Below are 19,493 nucleotides of genomic sequence, written 5' to 3' on the forward strand. Positions count from 1 at the left end.
GATACAGACCGCCTCAGGCCATGGCAAAGGTACCATTCGACTAGTTTTAAGTCCATGTTTCATTAGAAGTGTTATGAAACCATTTGATTAAGGTTGAAAAGTTCCTTAGTGCTTCTTTAAAGTGACAGTTCATTGAACAATATTAAGGTGTGTATTCAGATGACATTCAAGCGAGCTTTTGTTTCCAGGCGGATATTTGAAGTCAGTCGTACCCTCCTTCTTTTTTTACACAAAGAAAGTGTTGTCAGATTGACAAATATATATATCAATTAGAATAACTTCTCTTGTGCAAATTTGACTGCAATCAGACTTAATTGGGAACAAAATGTGCTTTATTCTTTGAGTTGATGAACAAGCTGTTTGTTGATTTCGTTTTATCACAAATTCCTATCATGTTTCACTGATGATCATCTTAACAGTGCTTGCATAACCAAAGGTCATTGAATTTAAATTTGTATTTGACACACACACACACAAACAAGCTCCCCTCCATGAGCCGTTACCCTACGGTGGCGCAGGGGTTTGTCTGACCCCTACAGCTCTGAGGGACCAGAGGACCAATACCACACATCATGATGGTCTGCTGGGGACTTGGGAAAAATCAAGCAGAGTTCCCCGTCAGAATGAGTTTCAACTCCCAACTATGACAGAACTTCATCCACATCCTGGGGAGGCGGTGCATGGTCACTGAGGCAAAAAAATTGAGCGTGGGAGTAGTAGTGAAGCCATGGAGAAAGACTTCCGGATGGCTTCAAAGACATTCTGGTCCACCATCTGATGTCTCAGTAGGGGAAAGTAATTCACCATCAACACTGGGGTGCTGCTGCTGACCTTAACTTGGCACATTGTCAATCGCTGGAAACAATACTTTAAAGACCTCAGTGGCCGGGGATGACCAAAGGACACGCTGGAGAGATCGTCTCCCTGTCGGCCTGGGAACACCTTGGGATTCCCCTAAAATAGCTGGACGAAGTGGCTGGAGAGGGAAGTCTGGGCTCCCCAAAATCCGACCCCAAATAAGGGAAAGAAAGTGAATTAAAAAGCGAGCAGCACAATAAATGTTTTAAGTCAACTTTATTCACATTGTAAAGATTCAAATGAGTCACGACAGAACACAAACACACCAGAGCGGGAGGGGCATATTTACATGACAGCAGAGGAGTGGGCGGGGCCAGAGTTCAGCTAGCAGCAGGTTTTCTTTTTTGTATTACTTGCACTTTTACTGCTTGCTATCCAGTTGACTTGAAAGATGATGAAGACGAGCAGCTACATGATCACACAAATGACAAAGATGACAAGAAGTCTGCCGTCGCAATGCTAGTTAACAAGTCAGTAGTCTGTGTGTGTGTGTGCGTGCGTGTGTGTTTTTTGCATTGCGAGTCTACTCGTTTTTCTTCTCCTTGTTCTTGATCAGCTTATTGATTTCTCTCTTGGCCATGGCGGCATACTTGGACAGGACGCCATGCTGGTTGAGGCCCGGCAGCAGAAGCAACAAGCTCACTGAAACAACAAAAAATTCATAGAGTGAATGAAATACAGTGGGGCAAAAAAACAATTTAGTCTGCCATGGTTTGTACAAGTTCATCCACTTAAATGATGACAGAGGTCTGTAATTATTTAATCATAAGTGTACTTCAACTGTGAGAGAATGTAAAAAAAAAAAAAAAAAACATAGAAATCACATTGTAGGATTTTGAAAGAATGAATTTGATTTAAATTTGTAAATTATGTCATTGTCATCATATCACACCTCTGTCATAATTTTGAGAGGGGAACATGCACAGTCAAAGGCTGACAATACTTTTTGTGTCTATTGTGCGCTTACTAACCGATTAGGTAGGTGAGCAAGAGGTTGTGCACCTGCTGTCCAATCCAGGCCACCACCAGCAGGCTGCTAATCACCGACGCAAAGTACTGAGAAATGACATCGGACCACACGGTCACCGGGGCTCATTTGGGCCAGGCGGCATTTTCATTTATTTTTACCATTTTTGGCTTCTCTTCCTTGAGTGTGCACAAACGGCGCCACCAGCCAAGCAGGCGGCGCTGTGTCTTCACCATGTTGCCGCAGATCTCGTGGAAGCGCTGCTGCTGCTCTGTGGTCCTGACGTACAGATACTTTTGAGGACTTCCATAGACATAATGCATTTTCTAGCCCCTCCCCCTAACCATCAAAAATGATTGCCTACCCCCATTTCTTAGCCTAACCCAATTCAAACCTAAACTCTAAAACCAAGTCTTGACCCTCAAAAAGAGGTCTTGAGTTGTGACGAAAATGTCCTCAATCTGTTGGTTAACTCTTTGACTGCCAGACGTTTTCAGAAAAGGGATGCCGTGGGTGCCAGCTGATTTAAGCATTTTTGACTGATCTTTCAAGGTCCACAGAAAATTATGTGTTTGGACTATGGAAACACACATACTACCAAATGAAAGATTGGACTCATCTTTCATCAGAAAAAAAAGTTTGTTTCTACCTTATTCCGTTTTTCAGTAATCAACAATAGAAAATGGTTAGTTTCCCCTCTGTTTTGAAAAAAAAAAAAAAAACGTCTTTTAACGTCTTTGGCACTCCTCCATAGGATTTTACTAAACGTTATTTAACATTTTTGGCAGTCAAAGAGTTAAAGACGTATTTTGGTCCTCACAATATAGTATGTACAAGTACACACACGGACGTGGACTACCAAGACACGGTATAAAAGGCACACAGGAAGTAGACGCTGCAACGTTCTCACCACTTGTTGGAGCCAAAGACTCTGGGTGCCAGCGTGGGTACCAGATAGTCAGCCATGCACAGCAGCATGACACCACTCGACACGCCCGTCAGCACCGACGGGTCCAAGTAGTAAATCAGCCTGAGAGGGACAAGAAGTAGACATAAGATGGTTGCCAACGGGACTCGCAAGCAATGGCAACATTCAGAATCATTGCAGAGTCGCTACAAAGGGGTTTGTATGGAGTGGACCAAGATAGTTCCTAAAAAAAACATTTTCTTGTGATATAGTGTCTCGGAGACCGTCACACCGTCTGTCTCACTCATTTTCTTTGCTCTGTCTCGTAGTAATGGAGGAGTGTGATGTGTAAAATACCCTGAGATAAGATATGTTGTGATTTTGCGCTAGAGAAAAACAATTCAATTAAATTGTGAATGGCAACCTCCACTCACTACACATCCCAGGAGCACTCACGATACTATCTCGCGATTTAGGCATGGCAGACTCACAGGAATAGCGTGGTGGTGACGGCCAGTAGCGCTCCAGGAAACCACGGCTTTTCCCAGCGCAGGACACGATCGCCCACCAGGATCACCTCGCCCCACGCCTGAAGCTGCTCCTCCAACTGCGCCGTTTCCTGCGCCTGCGCCGCAACACATCACATGACATCACAACATATCCTTTTCCTGTTGCTGGTTCCTCCTTATGGAATGACCTTCTGGCTGCTGCTAATAGGCACTCGTCTTAAAAAATGATTTTTATTCTTTTGGCTTTTGACTCAGTATTGGTTTAGTGTCTTATGGTGTCTGTTATTTGTGTTTTAATGTATTGCTTCCACTGCTAAAGTATCAGCTTTCATAATGATATATAATTAATAAATATATAAAAACAAAGGCTATCTAGGTCAAAAATAGATCAACATTACATTTTTTAATATTTAAGTTGTATAATTTGTTTTTAAAGTTTACGCTGTGTCTAAACTTTTGCCGCTAAATGCTATGCCTAAAAAAATATGTAGTTTGGAACCTTGTGCTACATTCATTGATTACTTTCAACGTGAAAGCAGTCATGTGGGAGAAACCGCAAGTCACAAGGATAACTTCAGGCAAGGCTGGACCGCTAGCTGCTTAGCATGGTAGCAGAGGACGTAGTCAAGTCACCGTCGAGTAGCAGCAGAGTAACTAGACAAAAAAAAATCTGAAGCTTTACATTAACGACCGCCATGAAACAGAAGGTAGTGTGCGTGCAACCGGCAGCTAACAGCCGAGGTCCTTCAAGAAGCATCAAAAGCCGCGGATTAGCACAAGCTAACCTTCGATAACGACGACACCAACGTCATCTTCATACTAACCAGCATGTTGGCGCTCTTGTTGTCTCCTTCGACCATGGTTGCTCAAGTAGAAACGTGTTTGAAATGTCTGTGTTTTAAATTTGTAAAAATAAAAAAATAAGAGAAGATCTTTGAACAGAGAGCCACAGAGACAGTTTGCTCAGCGTCCCTACGGTCGAACTGAGAAGACTTGACAGGCTGATTTGATCCGGAGCGCCTGCGTCTAACGAGGCGTTGGGCATCATGGGAGATGGAGTTTGTTTCACTTTGGCTTCAATACACTTCATTGATCCGGTGTCAGTACCAGATGTGATCAGGCTGCCAGATCGTATACATCGGATACAGGATTGACCGGAAATTATCCAGTAGACGTCAAACATTGGAAATAAATTATTAAAGATGTAATTTAAACAACAAAATGTACGGACTGAAATTGTAAAAACGTAAATAAACCTATAAATATAAACGCAAGATATATTGAATAAATAATAGAATAGATTGAATAAATGATAAATACACACATTCTTAAAGTATCCTGCTTTTATATTCTTAGGTTTATTCACGTTTTTACAATTTTAGTCTATACATTTTGTTATTTTAATGACATCTTTATTAATCTTTCCAATGTTTTACCGTCATTTTTATCATATAACTTTATTGAACAATTGTAAACGGATAATTTCCAGCCAATCATTTAGTGTGACGTCATCTGTAGGCGACCCCGATGCAATCGAGCAGCCCGATCACATCTGCTACCGACACAGGCATGGTTATTTACTCAAGTTAACAGTAACAGTAGCACAATATAAGTATTACAGAATTATGGAAGCGTGTACCCGCCGGTTAAAAAAAATAGGAGAAGTAAAAATAAAAAAATAAAATGTGCCCGCGACCCCAGTGAGGATGAACGATTTAGATAATGAATATACCTGATATGACTTATTTAATGATATAAATAAAAGCGTTTATTATGTTAAATTAATTGTTTGTTTACTGTATTAACATTTGGGATCCCAACGAACGGAGGTCGTTCATGGGACAGTGAACGCACCAGGTTTTTCCAGCGCGTCTTTGTGACGTAGATGTCAAGTGGTTTTTATTTCGTCCCTCCTTCGTTTGCGTGTGGCTTAGCTAAGAGCTAACAGTCTTCACTCGTTCTTCTTCTTTGTCATACTTTCTTCAGACAACCGGCGATTAAACGAACTGCAAATAAAGACCAGACGAAGGTTATTTCCTGTTCCTACCGGCGACGTGTCTCTCCCGGAGCGGAGAAAAGTGTGGTACGTAACAGGCGCCTTAGCTCAGCTGCTAGCCTTCCAGCTAGTTGCTAAATGCTTGTTAGCTAGGCCTGTACAGTTGTTCAGGCCCGTGGCGATGTTCGCCACTACACTTTCTGTTCTAAATATATGCTACGGGTAGTTAATGAACACATTTTCACCCTTTCTAACCAAATTGTACAAAACGACGTCTACGAATGCCCATGCGCACGTGCTTAAATCTTTTCTTAAACTACTTAATTAAGGAAACAATCGATTGATAAAACGAGATGTTAATAAGGGCCTAAGAGTCACAATTGTATCTGTAGCACACGTCAAACTGAATCTTGAGTGATTCAATAAAGATCTTGTCTTCTACATGCATGATTTAACAACACACTTGCTTTCCTGTCTGTCAAATGTTAACGCAGTTAAAACATGTTGACTAATGTACAAATAAGCCTTTCCCGAAAAAAATCATCAGGACATAACTGTAGAGGTGCAACAATTACTCGAATAATCGAGTACTAATTTATTGATGATTGCAAAGCCTTTTCCCTCCTCAGAGCCGCCATGTATAATGGCATCGGCCTGACCACTCCCCGGGGTAGTGGCACCAATGGCTACGTCCAGCGCAACCTGTCCACGCTGCGAGCCAAGCGGCCCCGCGATGACCGTGGTGGCGAGCGCGATGAGAAAGACCGCGAGCGGCTGGAGAGTCAACTCAACCGGCAGCCCAATGCCGAAATCCTGGAGCACCAGCGGAAGCGGCAGCTAGAACTGGAGTGCGCCAAGTTCCAGGACATGATGGAGGAGCAGGGGTAAGGTGGCAAACTGATAATGACGTCTATGATGGTCTACGCCGCTTTTTATTAGTACTGCATTGTGTAATATATATATTTTTTATCTTGCTAGTCTCCCTCCATTAATATAAAAGAGGTACAAATAACGATAGGAGTAACACCCTAATTATTGCAAATAGAAATAAATATGATGAGCAAAGATTGGAATATTGAAGTATTGCAGGCTGCAGAGATATTGCACAGTGTAAACATTCAAGTGAGCAGGATTACAGAAGAAAAATATGTGTAAAATAAGGGTGGTTGACAGATGGAGATGTCATTCGTTCAGGAGTCTGATGGAAACTCATACGACGTTGAAATATTGAACTTATTTGGGCAATGTTTTTTGAAATGGCCACTCAAATGCCCACTTTACCCACAATCGCAAATTTTCAGTGAAGAAACATTCCGTTAAATTCTGAGACTTTTACCTAATTTTACACATCCTTCATATTCCTCAGTTGTTCAAAGAATTCCAATTTAAGGTATTCATCTTATTCATGAAATGCAGGTAGTATTATTCACATTCCACAAATTACCTTTTTTTCAACATTCCACATTTTCTAAGACAAAATGTCCATATTAATCAAACTTTTTATGGAGTCACATTATCATTCCGTGTTTATAGACCAATTGTTTTTTTCCACAGTCCATTTTCCATCTGTTTTGCTCTTTGATGACATTTGTGGAACCATTATTCACATACCCTAAATTCCCACTTTTTGCGCTATTCTACATTTTCTTAGGCAAAATTATTATTGTTTCAAAACCCAGTTCTTCCACAATTCTCAACCGATTTCAAAACCATTGCCCTAGATTTTGCCATTCCTATGATATTAGCACTATATTATAAATTTTTTGATTTCACATTCTGCATTTAATTAATTTTGACGACCTTTTAATCTTCAGTATTCACATGCAATTTCTGCAGCTGTTGAACGTTTTAGTTATTATGTCGTTGATTTTACCCTGAAGTGATGTGATCAACCAAACAAAGTTTGTTCCAGGAGCATCCGTGCTGCTTTTTATTCATTTATCTTTCCACACCGCTGTCTGCTTGTCACCTCAGATACTCGGCAGAGGAGATCGAGGAGAAGGTGAACAGCTTCCGAATGATGCTGCAGGAAAAACATCAGCCGCCTCTTCCCGCCGCTGGTGACAAAGCCAGGTGAGACAACAGCTAACGATTTTCCTGGCTCAAATTGAGGAATATGTGTTGCTATTCTTATCATTCGCACGTGACGCACCTCATGCTGGATCAAACAAACACTTTGTCAATGAATATAGACATATTTTGGGTGATTTAACAATGTACTCACATTATTTTTGACCAGCCTTCATCCACAAATCAATCACAGTCCTCATCTTCTGGATCCGAATTGAACAGTTGAGCAATTTCTCCATTAAACTTGCCAGGTTCCCCCTTGTCATTATCGGCGTCAGTCTCGCTGCCGTGTAGCTGTTTAGCAATGATGCTGGCTTTCGCAAAAGCTCAAACAACAGTGCACGCTAACACGCTTGCCCAGGCGTCCGCAATTCATTCTCATACAGTGGCGTACTCGCCCAATGCTGCCTCCCAGTTTGGTGAAAGTGTGTTCGCCTTCTCCCATCCAGTGCACAAACGCTGCTCTGAACTTCAATATGAAGGCCCAGTTTACGCCAATGTCCAGCGGTTGGAGACTTGGATTTCCTTAGTTAATCCTCCTGGAATGATGACAAACTCCGAGCTTGTTTTCTTGCTTCCTCCACCGATGTGGAATTCTCTATAGTTGATAGGTGCAAAGTTATTCGGAACCCGCATTATGTGGAATCAAAAATGTCAAATTCTGCATTACTGATGTCTCTGACCTAGATTATTTAACAAAAGTACTTTATTTGTTGTGTGAATTATTCAGATTTTATTGACCTGAGGGTTTTTGGTCCGCTCAGTATAACAGAAACGCACGCCCTGGCGGCGGCCAACCAGCAGAAGAACGATCGGCTCCGAGCCGCCTTTGGCATCTCCAGCGACTATGTGGACGGCTCGTCCTTCCATGCCGACCGCAAGGAGAAGGAGAAGGAGAAGCGCGAGCAGGAGCGTTTGGAACGGGAGAAGCAGCAGCAGAAATACACGTGAGTACACATTTTTTAATCTTTTCAGGAGTAGCATAAAGCGAGATTACTTCCTGTCTCAGGACGAACAGGAGTTAATTACCCTGGTGAATAGTGGTTTATTTACCATAGAAGAAAATATCGACCATTATGACAATTAGGGATGCACCGAAATGAAAATTTTGGGTCAAAACGATAACCGAAAATGAGAAACGCTTGGCCGAAAACCGAAACGCTGAAAATAATAATAATAATAAAATATATATATATTTAAAAAAAAAAATCAAAATAAAAAACTATGTTTAATATCACTCAGATTCACCATTAGCTACAGTCCAAGTCCACTCCACAACACATATTACTACCGTAATGATCGAGAAATAAATGAGGTGGATGAATGAGAATAACCACAAGCATACAGTAAGCACACAGTGCAGTATCATGTCATTGCATTTGTTATTCTATGATAAATAAAGTTGTCGTTAGCACACAGACACAGTGCTTTTCTGCACATTGTTGGACGTAATAATCTGGAAATGAAGCTTTACTTTTGTGAACTTTTTCGAGTGTCGTCACTCATCAACCTCAATTGATTTGGGTCGCTGTTGATAATGCAGCTTTCGTCTCGGTCATATGAAATAAATTAATTTATCATGTAAAGGAACCGGGTGCCGTTTTGCTTATTCAACGGGGGCTTTATTTGCATTTAAGCAGCAAACAATTTGCTACGACACTTCAGTTGCAGAAGAAGTTTGATTGCTGTAAGCTAGCGCGTAGCTGCTACACGCACACACTTGCCTTGTGTTGTCTTCTGCGTCCTCTTCTCTCGCTGGCGCACTCACCATACGAAGATCACGATACTGCTTTCCGCTAAAACCTTGTGCCGTTGCCATTATTCCTCGCCGCTGATTTGAGATGGCATCGACCGGGTTAGCCTCAAGACGCTAGCTTTCGGCTACTGCTCATGAATTAACATTGAGGCGGAACTCTCACCCCGGCGTTTAATTCGAACATACGCTTGCTTGCAGCAGTTTTTTTTTTTTGCTTGCGTTACCACAACATCCTATTTCGGTAATATTTTCCAGCTCAAATTTTATTTCAGCCAAAAATGCATATTTTTCTCATTTTCGGCTGAAAAATTTCAGTGGCTGAAATAATTGGACGACTATGCGTGGTCCCTATTCATGCAAGTTGTCCAGAACTGATCCCTGCAAACATTACTCCGGCTGCTCATTCTTTAAAAAAAACAACCAAAAAACCACTTCATTCTTTTCTTTTCTCCCCAAAAAATGTATGCTCCTCAAAATGCCTCTCAACACCCCATAGCACAATTACACGCACCTCTGCCAGTCCTCTTTCTTCTGTCGTACCTTGTTGATTTTAGTTTAATTTCAACTTGTCTCTATCATTCTTTACTCATGCCATTTTGTGCAAAAATGTACAATAATTTTGAAAATCAGCTCTGTATACGTGTGTGGTCGTCCGCAGGCTGGTTGAGGATTCGGACGAGTCGGATTCCCCACCAAAGAAACGCAGTCGCAAGAAGAAAAAGAAGAACAAGAAGAGAGCCGGGTAAGCTAAGATCAAATAGAATAAACATGTTTGCGGATATGAGCAAAAAGAACAGAAAACCGTAACGTGGACTCTTGATCACTACTCTACTAAGGGAAATTAACCAATTTCTCTTAATTTGTCCGACATTAATTTACTACAAATAACAATGTTCCTCTCACTGTGCTAGAAAGTGACAGACAGAACAATTAAATACTTATGGGGGACATTCATTATTTATTTCCCCACACTCTTTATTAACGTTAACCATACGTTCGTAAACTTTTCCTATATTCTTAAAATATGGACGACTACCACACCAGCATCGGTGTTGTGCCGATATCAGCTTTATTTCAAGGTATCGGGTACATATGAAGGCTGCTAGTGCTATCACTATCGCATATTTTTAGAATCGATTAATCTATCCATTATTCAATCGATTAATCAACTAACAGGATTCATTTTAATTTTGTATTAAAGTGTATCACAAAAGCATTTTTCCCTGATTACTGTTTATTAACCAGTGATTGGTGGTTATTTCATACGTTGTATTTGTATACTGATGAAAAAAGGGGGGATTGGTCTTGTACTATGTTACCGGTTCTGTCATTGTTTTTTAAAGTAAAAGCAGATGTTTGCAAATGTCTTATTTTTACTAAACAAAGAAGATAATCAGACTTCTTGCATGAATGACTACAGATATCAGTGAACAATTACTGTTGATATGCTGAAATCAGAGGACTTGGACAATTTAAAATTAATAAATGGCTCCAAACGATTACTCTATTATTAAAATAGTTGTCAATTAATTTGATCATCGATTACTTGTCGATTAATTTTGACAGCTCTAAAGGGTAGGCTGCCGAAACCAGACACTGATACTTAAAAGGGTAGATGAACAGGAAGCCAGACTCTTGCTCCACCTTTCACTAAAATTTGAAATTGACGCTCAAAGGAGGTGTTGCCTGGAGGACCCTTGGGTTGCGAATGAGAAGAGGGTTGGGCGTAGTGTGGCTGTGATTGACAGCAGCAGTGAAAACTACAATCTATATGTCTATACTACGAAAGGCAATGTGAAATAAACCAACCAAATGCTATGCTAATAAAATCACTAACCTGAACCGGTGGGTTGCGGAGCGACTACCATCACACTTTACAGGTGACATAACAACTGACTTCTCGTGTAATGAGGACAAACAGCCAAATTGTGTTTATATAAGATGGCGCCAAACACACAGTTTTTACCCCAAATTCAAGCTTTCAACAAACATGCACTAAAATGTCTGTGCTCCCAATTGTGTCTTTGTGTGAATTGAAGTTTTATGTCATACTAGTGGTAGTGGCACTTGGCCTAAAGCCCATTGGAGGCTATCTATAATTATTTTTAGGCTCTAAAACGCCATTTCTGTGTCAGTAAACAGATGAAACCTCATGAGTTGAAAATGTCATCTCAATAAGTTGTCGCCGCCGTATCATCTTCAGCTCACAGAGTCCCTCTCCACCTCCTTGCCGAGAGAAAAAATCAAAGAAAAAGAAGAAGAAACGGTATTTGACTTTGGTTCACTGTTTCATGTCCAACTTGACCGTCCTCAGCTCTTGACTTCTAATTTCTTTTTCAGTGAGTCCTCAGTGGAGGAGGAAGACGACAGGTAGGACTTGCCTCTTGAAGTATTTGCATTCTGTACTCAATTTTAAGTACAAATACTGTATTTGTGTAAAAGTAGTACTACTGATTCAACTCCTTTACCAAAGTAAAGGTTACAAAAGTACAGATAAAGTTAGAGTACAAAGGAGAGTACAGAAAAGTTTTTAAATGTTGGAATTTGTTGGGAAATTTTGGAAAAACAAATGCAGTAAAAGTATTTGTACTTGGTTACTTCCCACCAGTGTTGACTGGTGAGCAGCAGCAACAGGTGAAATAAAACGAAACAACAGTACAGTATATTTGTTCTCTCCTCAGTTCCTCGGACGAGAAGCAGAAGAAGGCGTCAAAGAAGAAAAAGAAGCGCGCGAATAAAAGTCCCGCAAAGACACAGACAGCGCCACAGCGGAGCGTCTCGTCCAATTCATCCCGCAGGTGTAACACTTGACCGTTAATTTGTTCGATTTTATTCATTGTCCATTTTATTAACTTATCCCAATTTCTTTCTGGGATATTAACAGTCGCTCGCCTGCACCTTTGCGATCGCGTCAGAGCAAGGTACAAGAAGTCGACAATGGACGAAGGCCAAGATCCCCGGACAGGAGACGAGGCCGTGACGAGCAAAGCCCACGACGTCGAGGAGGTGATGAGGTAAGGTGCACTCTAACTTGAGTATTTGTAATCCCTGGTTCGCGAGTGCACCAACGTATGAGGTTAGGAGGTTTACACACAGCCAACTAAAGAAAAGCTACCAAAAAAAATAATAATCTGGCGAAAGCGCTCCCACTCTGTCAGATGGGGCCGGTGTGCGTCTGCTGTTGCACATAAGGCGGAAGCCCGTGTGTGACATGCATCACGTTAAATCCTCGTCCTGTAATTAAATGGATCTCCAAGATTCTGTAGCAGAGGTGGGCAATCTTGGTCCTGGAGGGCCGGAGTCCTGAAGGTTTTGGAGGTTTCTCACTTCCAACACAAGCTGATTCCAATCAACAGGATGGTTGTCAGGCTTATGCAGAGCTTGCTGATGAACTGATCATATATCAGCGGTGTTGGAGAAGAGCAACATGCAAAACCTGCAGGACCCTTGATGCCCACCTCTGCTTTATAGCCTCGTTTCCACAGACGGTATCTATCCTATCCTACTCTACCCTACCCTACTCTGCTCTGCTCTACTTGGCGCTACACCAAAAAGCAGTGCGTCTCCACTGCCACGGCCACCACCCAGCAGCCCCTCCTCATCTTGCCAGTGACATCATGCTAAAGCGACAGCTGCCAGCATGCACGGCACACACACAGGCGAAAATAATGGAGAGCGCGGATGTTTATTTGTACCCGGTGCTTGGTTTGTGGCCATTTCAGCCAGAAGACATCAAATAAATACAGTGTTCCCTCGTTTCTCGCGGGTGTTGCGTTCCAAAAACTACCCGCGATCATGTATATCCGAGTTAATTTTATTTTATATTTATTTTGTCATTTATGATAATGTTTTTTTTATTTTGGTATGATTTTTTATTTATTATGAATGCTTTTTCATTCATCGTATACTGTATATTCTTTTTTCATTTAGTCATTTTTCCCATTAAAAAAATACTTTTTTTTATTATACAGCACAGTATACAGTAGATTTTTTTTTTTGTTTATTCTAAATGTTTTTTCGTTTGTACTATATTTAATTTATTTATTATATATGTTTTAAGTAACACCTCATCACACACTTGACACATGCACTTTTCTTGATAGGCGTTAACATTTTCTCACACTGTACCTCTTATTTAAATACAGTAGGACTCTGTGTTCAAACCTTTGTAGATTTTAAAATAATAATAATAAAACCAGAATTAAATTAAATTAATAAGAATAGTAATTAAAAACACACAACAACAACAACAACAACAAAATAGCTGTTAGAAATGACACTCCTAATTTTAATGATGATGATATGAAGCTGAGAAATCCATTTTGACCGGGAGGCTCAGGAGCGCATTGCTGCCTGGTGGCCTGCGCCTGCCCGTGTGGGTCTAATCGTCTGGCGGTCTCGGCACGACAAACTCCACTCGAGCGCTCATGGCCGACGGGGGCTTGCGTGAGCCGTGGGGCGTATGGCTGGCGGCGCGCTGAGCTGTCTGACTCCGCGTGCATACGCTGTAAAAAAAACAAACCGGGGAACGCTGTATTGCAGAAAGCAGAAGACTGCATTCAATAATGTTTAAAGGGCTTGCAGCTCATCAAAGGTCCGAGCATTAATCTGTTTAGAGGCCATTGTTGTCCTCTCTTCATCATTAACTCATTCACTCTCAGGCATTTTCACTGAAGCAATCCCCTTCAAAATTGAACGTATTTATACATTTTTGGGGGCAAATGAGTTAATGGCAGCTGTTTTCCCGGGGTGGTGGTTTGCGCAGCTGCACATTGATGACGACATGTCTGGAACCAGTCATTGGCCTTATTGATAAATAAATGCTGCTTTATCACTGCCGCGGTGCCATGGAAGGGAGGTTTGCATCGTAAGTATTTTGGCGCCTGAGGTTTCAGGTTCTGTTGCTAACGGGTTAGCCATGACACTCCAGTGGGAGTAGTGCAAGACAAGGCAGTTTTTGATAGGAAAACAGCGCACCAAATAAAGCAATTCATAAACAACTCGTCACCCATTAATATGAATTGTCGACGATTTTGACCGGCGACGTTGTTGTGCCTAGTCGACTAATCTTGGCAACCCCATTAGTATTAATGCAAATAAAACAAATTTGAAGTTGTTTAGCAGTCAGCTATATCATTTCATTGCTTTTTTACCGTTTTACGTTTTTGCCATGGTATCATTTCAACTACCGGTATTGAGGTATGCAGCTTATAGTATCGAAGTCAAAATTTTCACAACATTACTTCATCATCTCGACCCCGATTTGTACTTCAAATAACTGTAACCAAGGTGGGGAATGGACACTGTAAGGCCTAGCGGGTGATTATTAGTCAATTTACAGGTACGATAAGGAAGGTAAAACCCAGCCCCCCCCCTCCCAACAGCTAGTAAACTCTCAATAGTCACTACACATGCCCACTGTCTTCCTGTTCTGTCTGTCTGCCACTAGAAAGAGAAAGAGAGGACAGTGGCCTCCCTTCCCAGGAGGAGACGAGACTCCTCTTCCCCGTCCTCGCCTCCAAAGGCCGACAGAAAGAAAGAGATTGAGAGGAGCAAAGAGCGACCCAGCGAAAGACGGCGTTCACGCAGTAAAGAGATGGACAAAAGAAAGAGGGACAATGAGGAGGACACCCGGAGGAGCTCCAGGAGCAAAGAAACGGGCAAACAGAGAGGTAGAAGATCAAAAAGTCCAGAAAGTGACAAAGGACGGGGAAGGCGTTCAGGGAGCAGAGAACAGCGAGACAAAGCAAAGCCGTGTCCTCCTCAGAAGGTGAGACGTGACTCCTCTTCTCCTTCACCTCCCAAAATGGAAGCCAGGACTGGTCGAAGCAGAAAAGCGGAAGAGCGGAACGCAAGAACCCGACACGACTCTTCTTCGCCTTCAGCTCCCAGAGCGGACGCCAGGACTGCTCGCAACAGAGGAGCCGAACGAGAGGAAGAGAAGAACGCAGGGAAGCGGGACACAAGGACCAGACATGACTCCTCTTCTCCTTCACCTCCCAGAGTGGACTCCAGGATCGCTCGTAGCAGAGGTATGGAACCGGCGGAGAGGAACGCTGGCAAGCGGGACACAAGAACCAAACATGAATCCCCTTCACCTTCACCTCCCAAAATGGACGCCAAGACCGGTCGCGGCAGAAGAGCGCAACCAGAGGAGGAGAAGAATGCCGCGAAACGAGACACAAGGACCAGGCACGACTCCCCGTCGCCATCTCCTGAGAGGAGGAACAGAGGAGACATGATTCAGACATCCAAGAGTAAGGAGGCCGCAAAGAGAGCGGACGTCACTTCTCGTCGTCCTTCTTCTCGTTCGCCACCCTTCAACGGACGCCAAGACAAAAGCCAAGAAGATGGAGGGAGGAAGTTAGACGAGGCAAAGCGAATTCAGCGGAAACCTGACACCAGGACCAGAAGTCCTCCAAAGCAGCAGGCACAGGAACAAAAAGAGTGCAGCAATGACAGTGACTCTTCCTCGTCTTCGTCATCCTCCTCCTCGTCTTCGTCATCCTCCTCATCCTCATCGTCAGAAGACGAAGACCAACCCCAGATAAGAGAAAAGACAAACTTGTCTTCCATCGGAGCGGCTGTTCAAAGGTTCGTCACCAACGGACGCGCTGAGAGCTCACAAGAAGCCCGAAGACCCCCCGAGCGGATGGAAGACAACAAAGAGCGACCCACTCAAAGAGCCCTTGAGGACCCCCCTTCAGGCAAAAACCAGCAGGACCGCCATAGTCTGCGGGAGAAGCCGACCAGGGGGTCCCGCTCTCCACCGGCCCACCGTGCCACCCCACCCAAGCAGTACCAGGACCCCTTGCCCCGCACCAGGAGAAGCAGTCCTCCTCCAGCCCGCCTCAGGGACCAGGAGTGGGACCGGGATCGAGGATGGGAAAGGAACGCCAGACGTAGCAGGTCCAGGAGCCCCAGGAGACGAAGCCCGCTAATCAGGTGAGAAGTTGAACACAAGCTGGTGGATATTTGGAATCATTCACATATTGCTCCTCCCCAAATAGGGATTTGTACAGTGGACCGAGATAGTTCATCCACTAAAAATCACTTTGTAGTGAACAGGGAGCAACTGCATTTGAATCTTTGACGAATATCAGCATCGGCCATTTTGAAGAATCATATGGCCGATAATAGATCCATTTAAAACATGTTAGCTTCAGGAAACTGATTGTTTAAAATTTCAGAGATGCTGCTGATCCTGGGAACTCTCTGCACCTTCTGTTCTTGTTTGAAATTACCTAAGATAAGTCAAAAATGTATACTTCATTTTGGAATACAGTACTTTATTTACTGTAGAAAACAATAGAGAGCTATTTACTTGTTTAAGTTTTTATTTAACTTTTGAAACCATGCTACTGCCCCTGGGAGATCCCGGAACTTTTTGTTAGGTTTGTTACGCGCCACCAATCAGGGAGGAGCACCAACACACTTACACAATCCACCACTCAACAAAAAAGAAAAAAAACGGCCTCGAAACCACGTGGGCCGTAACTGATTTTTAAAACAAAGATGTCCATTAAATAAGATTTTTTTTTTTAACTCCACTATTTTATGAGCCCTAAAAGTTGTTCGATAAATATACGCTTAAAAAAAATTGGTTCATCAGGAAGTTTAACTCATGGTTAAGTTAAAATCTGGAGGAAGTTGAAATAATTGGGAAGTTGAATTAAACAGGAAATAGAAATTATTATGGCATTGAAATTGTCTGGAAATTGAAATCATTAGGAAATTTTCCACAATAGACAAATTTACCGCAAGAGAAGTTGCAAACATCGGGAAGTTGACGACAATAAGTTTTGCTTATCCAGAAACAAAGTTAAAATCATTAGTGAGTGTTGATTGAAGGCCATATCTTGCACCCCTGCAGAAAACCACAATGTCATTCTTGATGATTGCCTGACCAAATGTCCGTTTGTCCCCTAGGGGCCGCCACCCACCTTCGCCGCTCCACAGAAGACGGAACAGTCGCTCGCCATCTCCGCCGCGAAGGAGGCGGAGCAGTCGCTCGCCAATCAGGAGGCGGAGCAGTCGCTCGCCAATCAGGAGGCGGATGAGTCGCTCGCCGTCACCGTTGCGGAAGAGGCCATCCAGTCGGTCTCCTTTGCCTCTGCTGAGGAGGAGGACCAGTCGCTCGCCAGTCAGGAGGCAGACCAGTCGGTCTCCTTTGCCTCTGCTGAGGAGGCGGACCAGTCGCTCGCCAGTCAGGAGGCAGACCAGTCGCTCGCCAGTCAGGAGGCAGACCAGTCGCTCGCCAGTCAGGAGGCAGACCAGTCGCTCGCCAGCCAGGAGGCAGACCAGTCGCTCGCCAGCCAGGAGGCAGACCAGTCGCTCGCCAGCCAGGAGGCAGACCAGTCGCTCGCCAGCCAGGAGGCAGACCAGTCGCTCGCCAGTCAGGAGGCAGACCAGTCGCTCGCCAGTCAGGAGGCAGACCAGTCGCTCGCCAGCCAGGAGGCAGACCAGTCGCTCGCCAGCCAGGAGGCAGACCAGTCGCTCGCCAGTCAGGAGGCAGACCAGTCGCTCGCCCATGAGAAAGCGGACCAGTTGCTCACCACAGACCAGTCGGTTGCCCGTGAGAAAACGGATCAGTCGCTCACCGTCGCCATCAGCGAGGAGGCGTCCCAGTCGCTCGCCATTACCCCCAAAAGGGCGAGGGCCGACCAGTCGTTCGCCAAAAAGGACCAGTCACTCTGCGTCCTCAGAAGGTGCCAGGAAACAAGATGGCGAAGCAGACAACCCTCGAGGCAGGCAGGAGCAACGAGCGCCACCGGAGAAAAACGCTCGCAAGTCCAGCGGGTCCTCGTCTTCGTCTTCTTCCTCCAGCTCCTCGTCCTCGTCCTCCTCCTCCTCATCGTCGTCTTCACCTTCGCCGCCGCCAAACAAGAAAGACGCAAATCCTCCGGAGCAGGAGAAGAAAAACCAGCATGAAGATGAAAGGCGTGATCACAGGATGCCAAAAAGCAGGTCCGACTCGTCGCTATCTCGCGTGGTTGCCGTTGCAGCGCCGGCCACGCGAGGCTCCGACGGCCAATCGGAGCACAATGGGTCGTCGAGAGCCATGAGCAGGAAGTCGCCGCCGCCTGTGGCGCGTCCGCCGCCCCGGCAGGAAGTGGTCACCGAACACGGCGTCAACGGCAAGGAATTGAACAAGAAAGCAAGCCGGAGTAGTAGCTCGTCATCTTCTTCATCCTCATCCTCCTCCTCTTCTTCCTCGTCCTCCTCGTCATCCTCCTCTTCAGACAGTTCCGACTCGGAGGCACAGCCAGAAAAAGAGTACGTATTAAACCGGAAGTGTGTTCACACTTGATCTGGATGCCTCATTGATGTCTTTTTTCCCCCTTTTTTTTGTAACAGGAAAGCTAAAGCTCAGCGTTCCCAATCCTCATCCTCAGACACTGAAAAAGACAAGGACAAGAGGTGAGAAAAAGTTTAAATCAGTGCAAAGTTAAAATCGTCACGTTTACATAAAAGTAAAGCCAAGGGAAATAAAAATCTTCAGATAAAAAAGTTGTAATCTTCTAGAATTTTAAAGCATTAAAGCATTTGTACGTTGAAATCATCAATAACTTAAAATCATAAAGTTAAAATTGTCTGGAAATTTTATTGAAATTGACATGAAAATCATTGGCAAAATTCAAAGCAGGAAGTTAACATTTCAAAGTTAAAGCTGAAGAAGTTTAAATCATGGAGAACTCAAAATATAAATGTAAAGGGAGGTTAAAATCTTCAGGTGTTAAAATTATCCGAAAAAATATTTACCAGGTTAAGTGAAAGTTGTGATGTAGAAGTTTGTCTTGTTTGTTTTTCCGACAGTGGCGTTCGCCCTCGCAGAGTTCCGGCCGACTCCCTGCGAGATTCTCGCTCGCTGAGCTATTCTCCTCCCCGACACATGCGAGGAGCTCTTACCAAGTCAAGGGGTCGACCTCGCTGATCCCCTCTGCTGAGCCGCCTTGTGAACTTTGACCTTAAACAAGCTCCTCCTCCTGACAGCAGGAAGTGAAGCAACCGGAGCAGAGACACACCTGCTGCACAACACTTCCTCTTCTGACAGCTCACCACTAGTGTGGATGCGTCATGTGGTTGTCATGTGACTTCTGGTGTTCTGTGTCCTCAATCAATTTCCTATGTGTTGCACCATGTGGTTTTGTTTTGCTATGGTTGATGATAATAAAGTTAATTGTACATTTTATTGCTGTGCTCTTGATTGTTAACACATTTTTGGTGGTTCTTGAGGATTTGAAAATGAATCAACTTCTTTAGTTCCTTTTGTGGCGCTGATGGACATCAGCGTGAAATGAGCTCATCAGTCCAATGATAAAACTAAATGTGTAGTTTTTTTTGGGTTTTTTTAGATAATAGAACAGAAATGTTGGTTAATCACTGAGCCAAATTTTACTGTTAAGAGAACAAACCAGTCACACTTTCAT

The 19,493-nt window shown here is 43.6% G+C and overlaps 2 protein-coding genes across 2 annotated transcripts; one reads left to right on the forward strand and one right to left on the reverse strand.

Moving 5' to 3' along the window:
* Positions 1-1,057: 1,057 nt before the first annotated feature.
* arl6ip1 (ARL6 interacting reticulophagy regulator 1) lies at positions 1,058-4,214 on the reverse strand. Its single transcript, XM_077557486.1, has 6 exons — positions 4,066-4,214; positions 3,224-3,357; positions 2,736-2,855; positions 1,987-2,104; positions 1,830-1,914; positions 1,058-1,500 (listed from the first exon to the last, which is right to left on the reverse strand). The coding sequence occupies exons 1-6, from the start codon at positions 4,099-4,101 to the stop codon at positions 1,382-1,384; spliced, it is 612 nt and encodes a 203-aa protein (XP_077413612.1). The 5' UTR covers positions 4,102-4,214; the 3' UTR covers positions 1,058-1,381.
* A 197-nt stretch (positions 4,215-4,411) lies between these two features.
* Positions 4,412-19,255, forward strand: srrm2 (serine/arginine repetitive matrix 2). The gene is made up of 13 exons (XM_077557478.1): positions 4,412-5,324; positions 5,867-6,121; positions 7,212-7,310; positions 8,072-8,254; positions 9,722-9,805; positions 11,267-11,329; positions 11,404-11,433; positions 11,745-11,861; positions 11,948-12,077; positions 14,513-16,008; positions 16,993-18,339; positions 18,421-18,483; positions 18,880-19,255. Exons 2-13 carry the CDS (start codon positions 5,874-5,876, stop codon positions 18,995-18,997), a joined length of 3,978 nt encoding a protein of 1,325 aa, XP_077413604.1. The 5' UTR covers positions 4,412-5,324; positions 5,867-5,873; the 3' UTR covers positions 18,998-19,255.
* Positions 19,256-19,493: the final 238 nt, after the last annotated feature.

The sequence above is a fragment of the Vanacampus margaritifer genome, chromosome 2 (assembly GCF_051991255.1).
Source record: "Vanacampus margaritifer isolate UIUO_Vmar chromosome 2, RoL_Vmar_1.0, whole genome shotgun sequence".
Lineage (NCBI taxonomy): Eukaryota > Metazoa > Chordata > Actinopteri > Syngnathiformes > Syngnathidae > Vanacampus > Vanacampus margaritifer.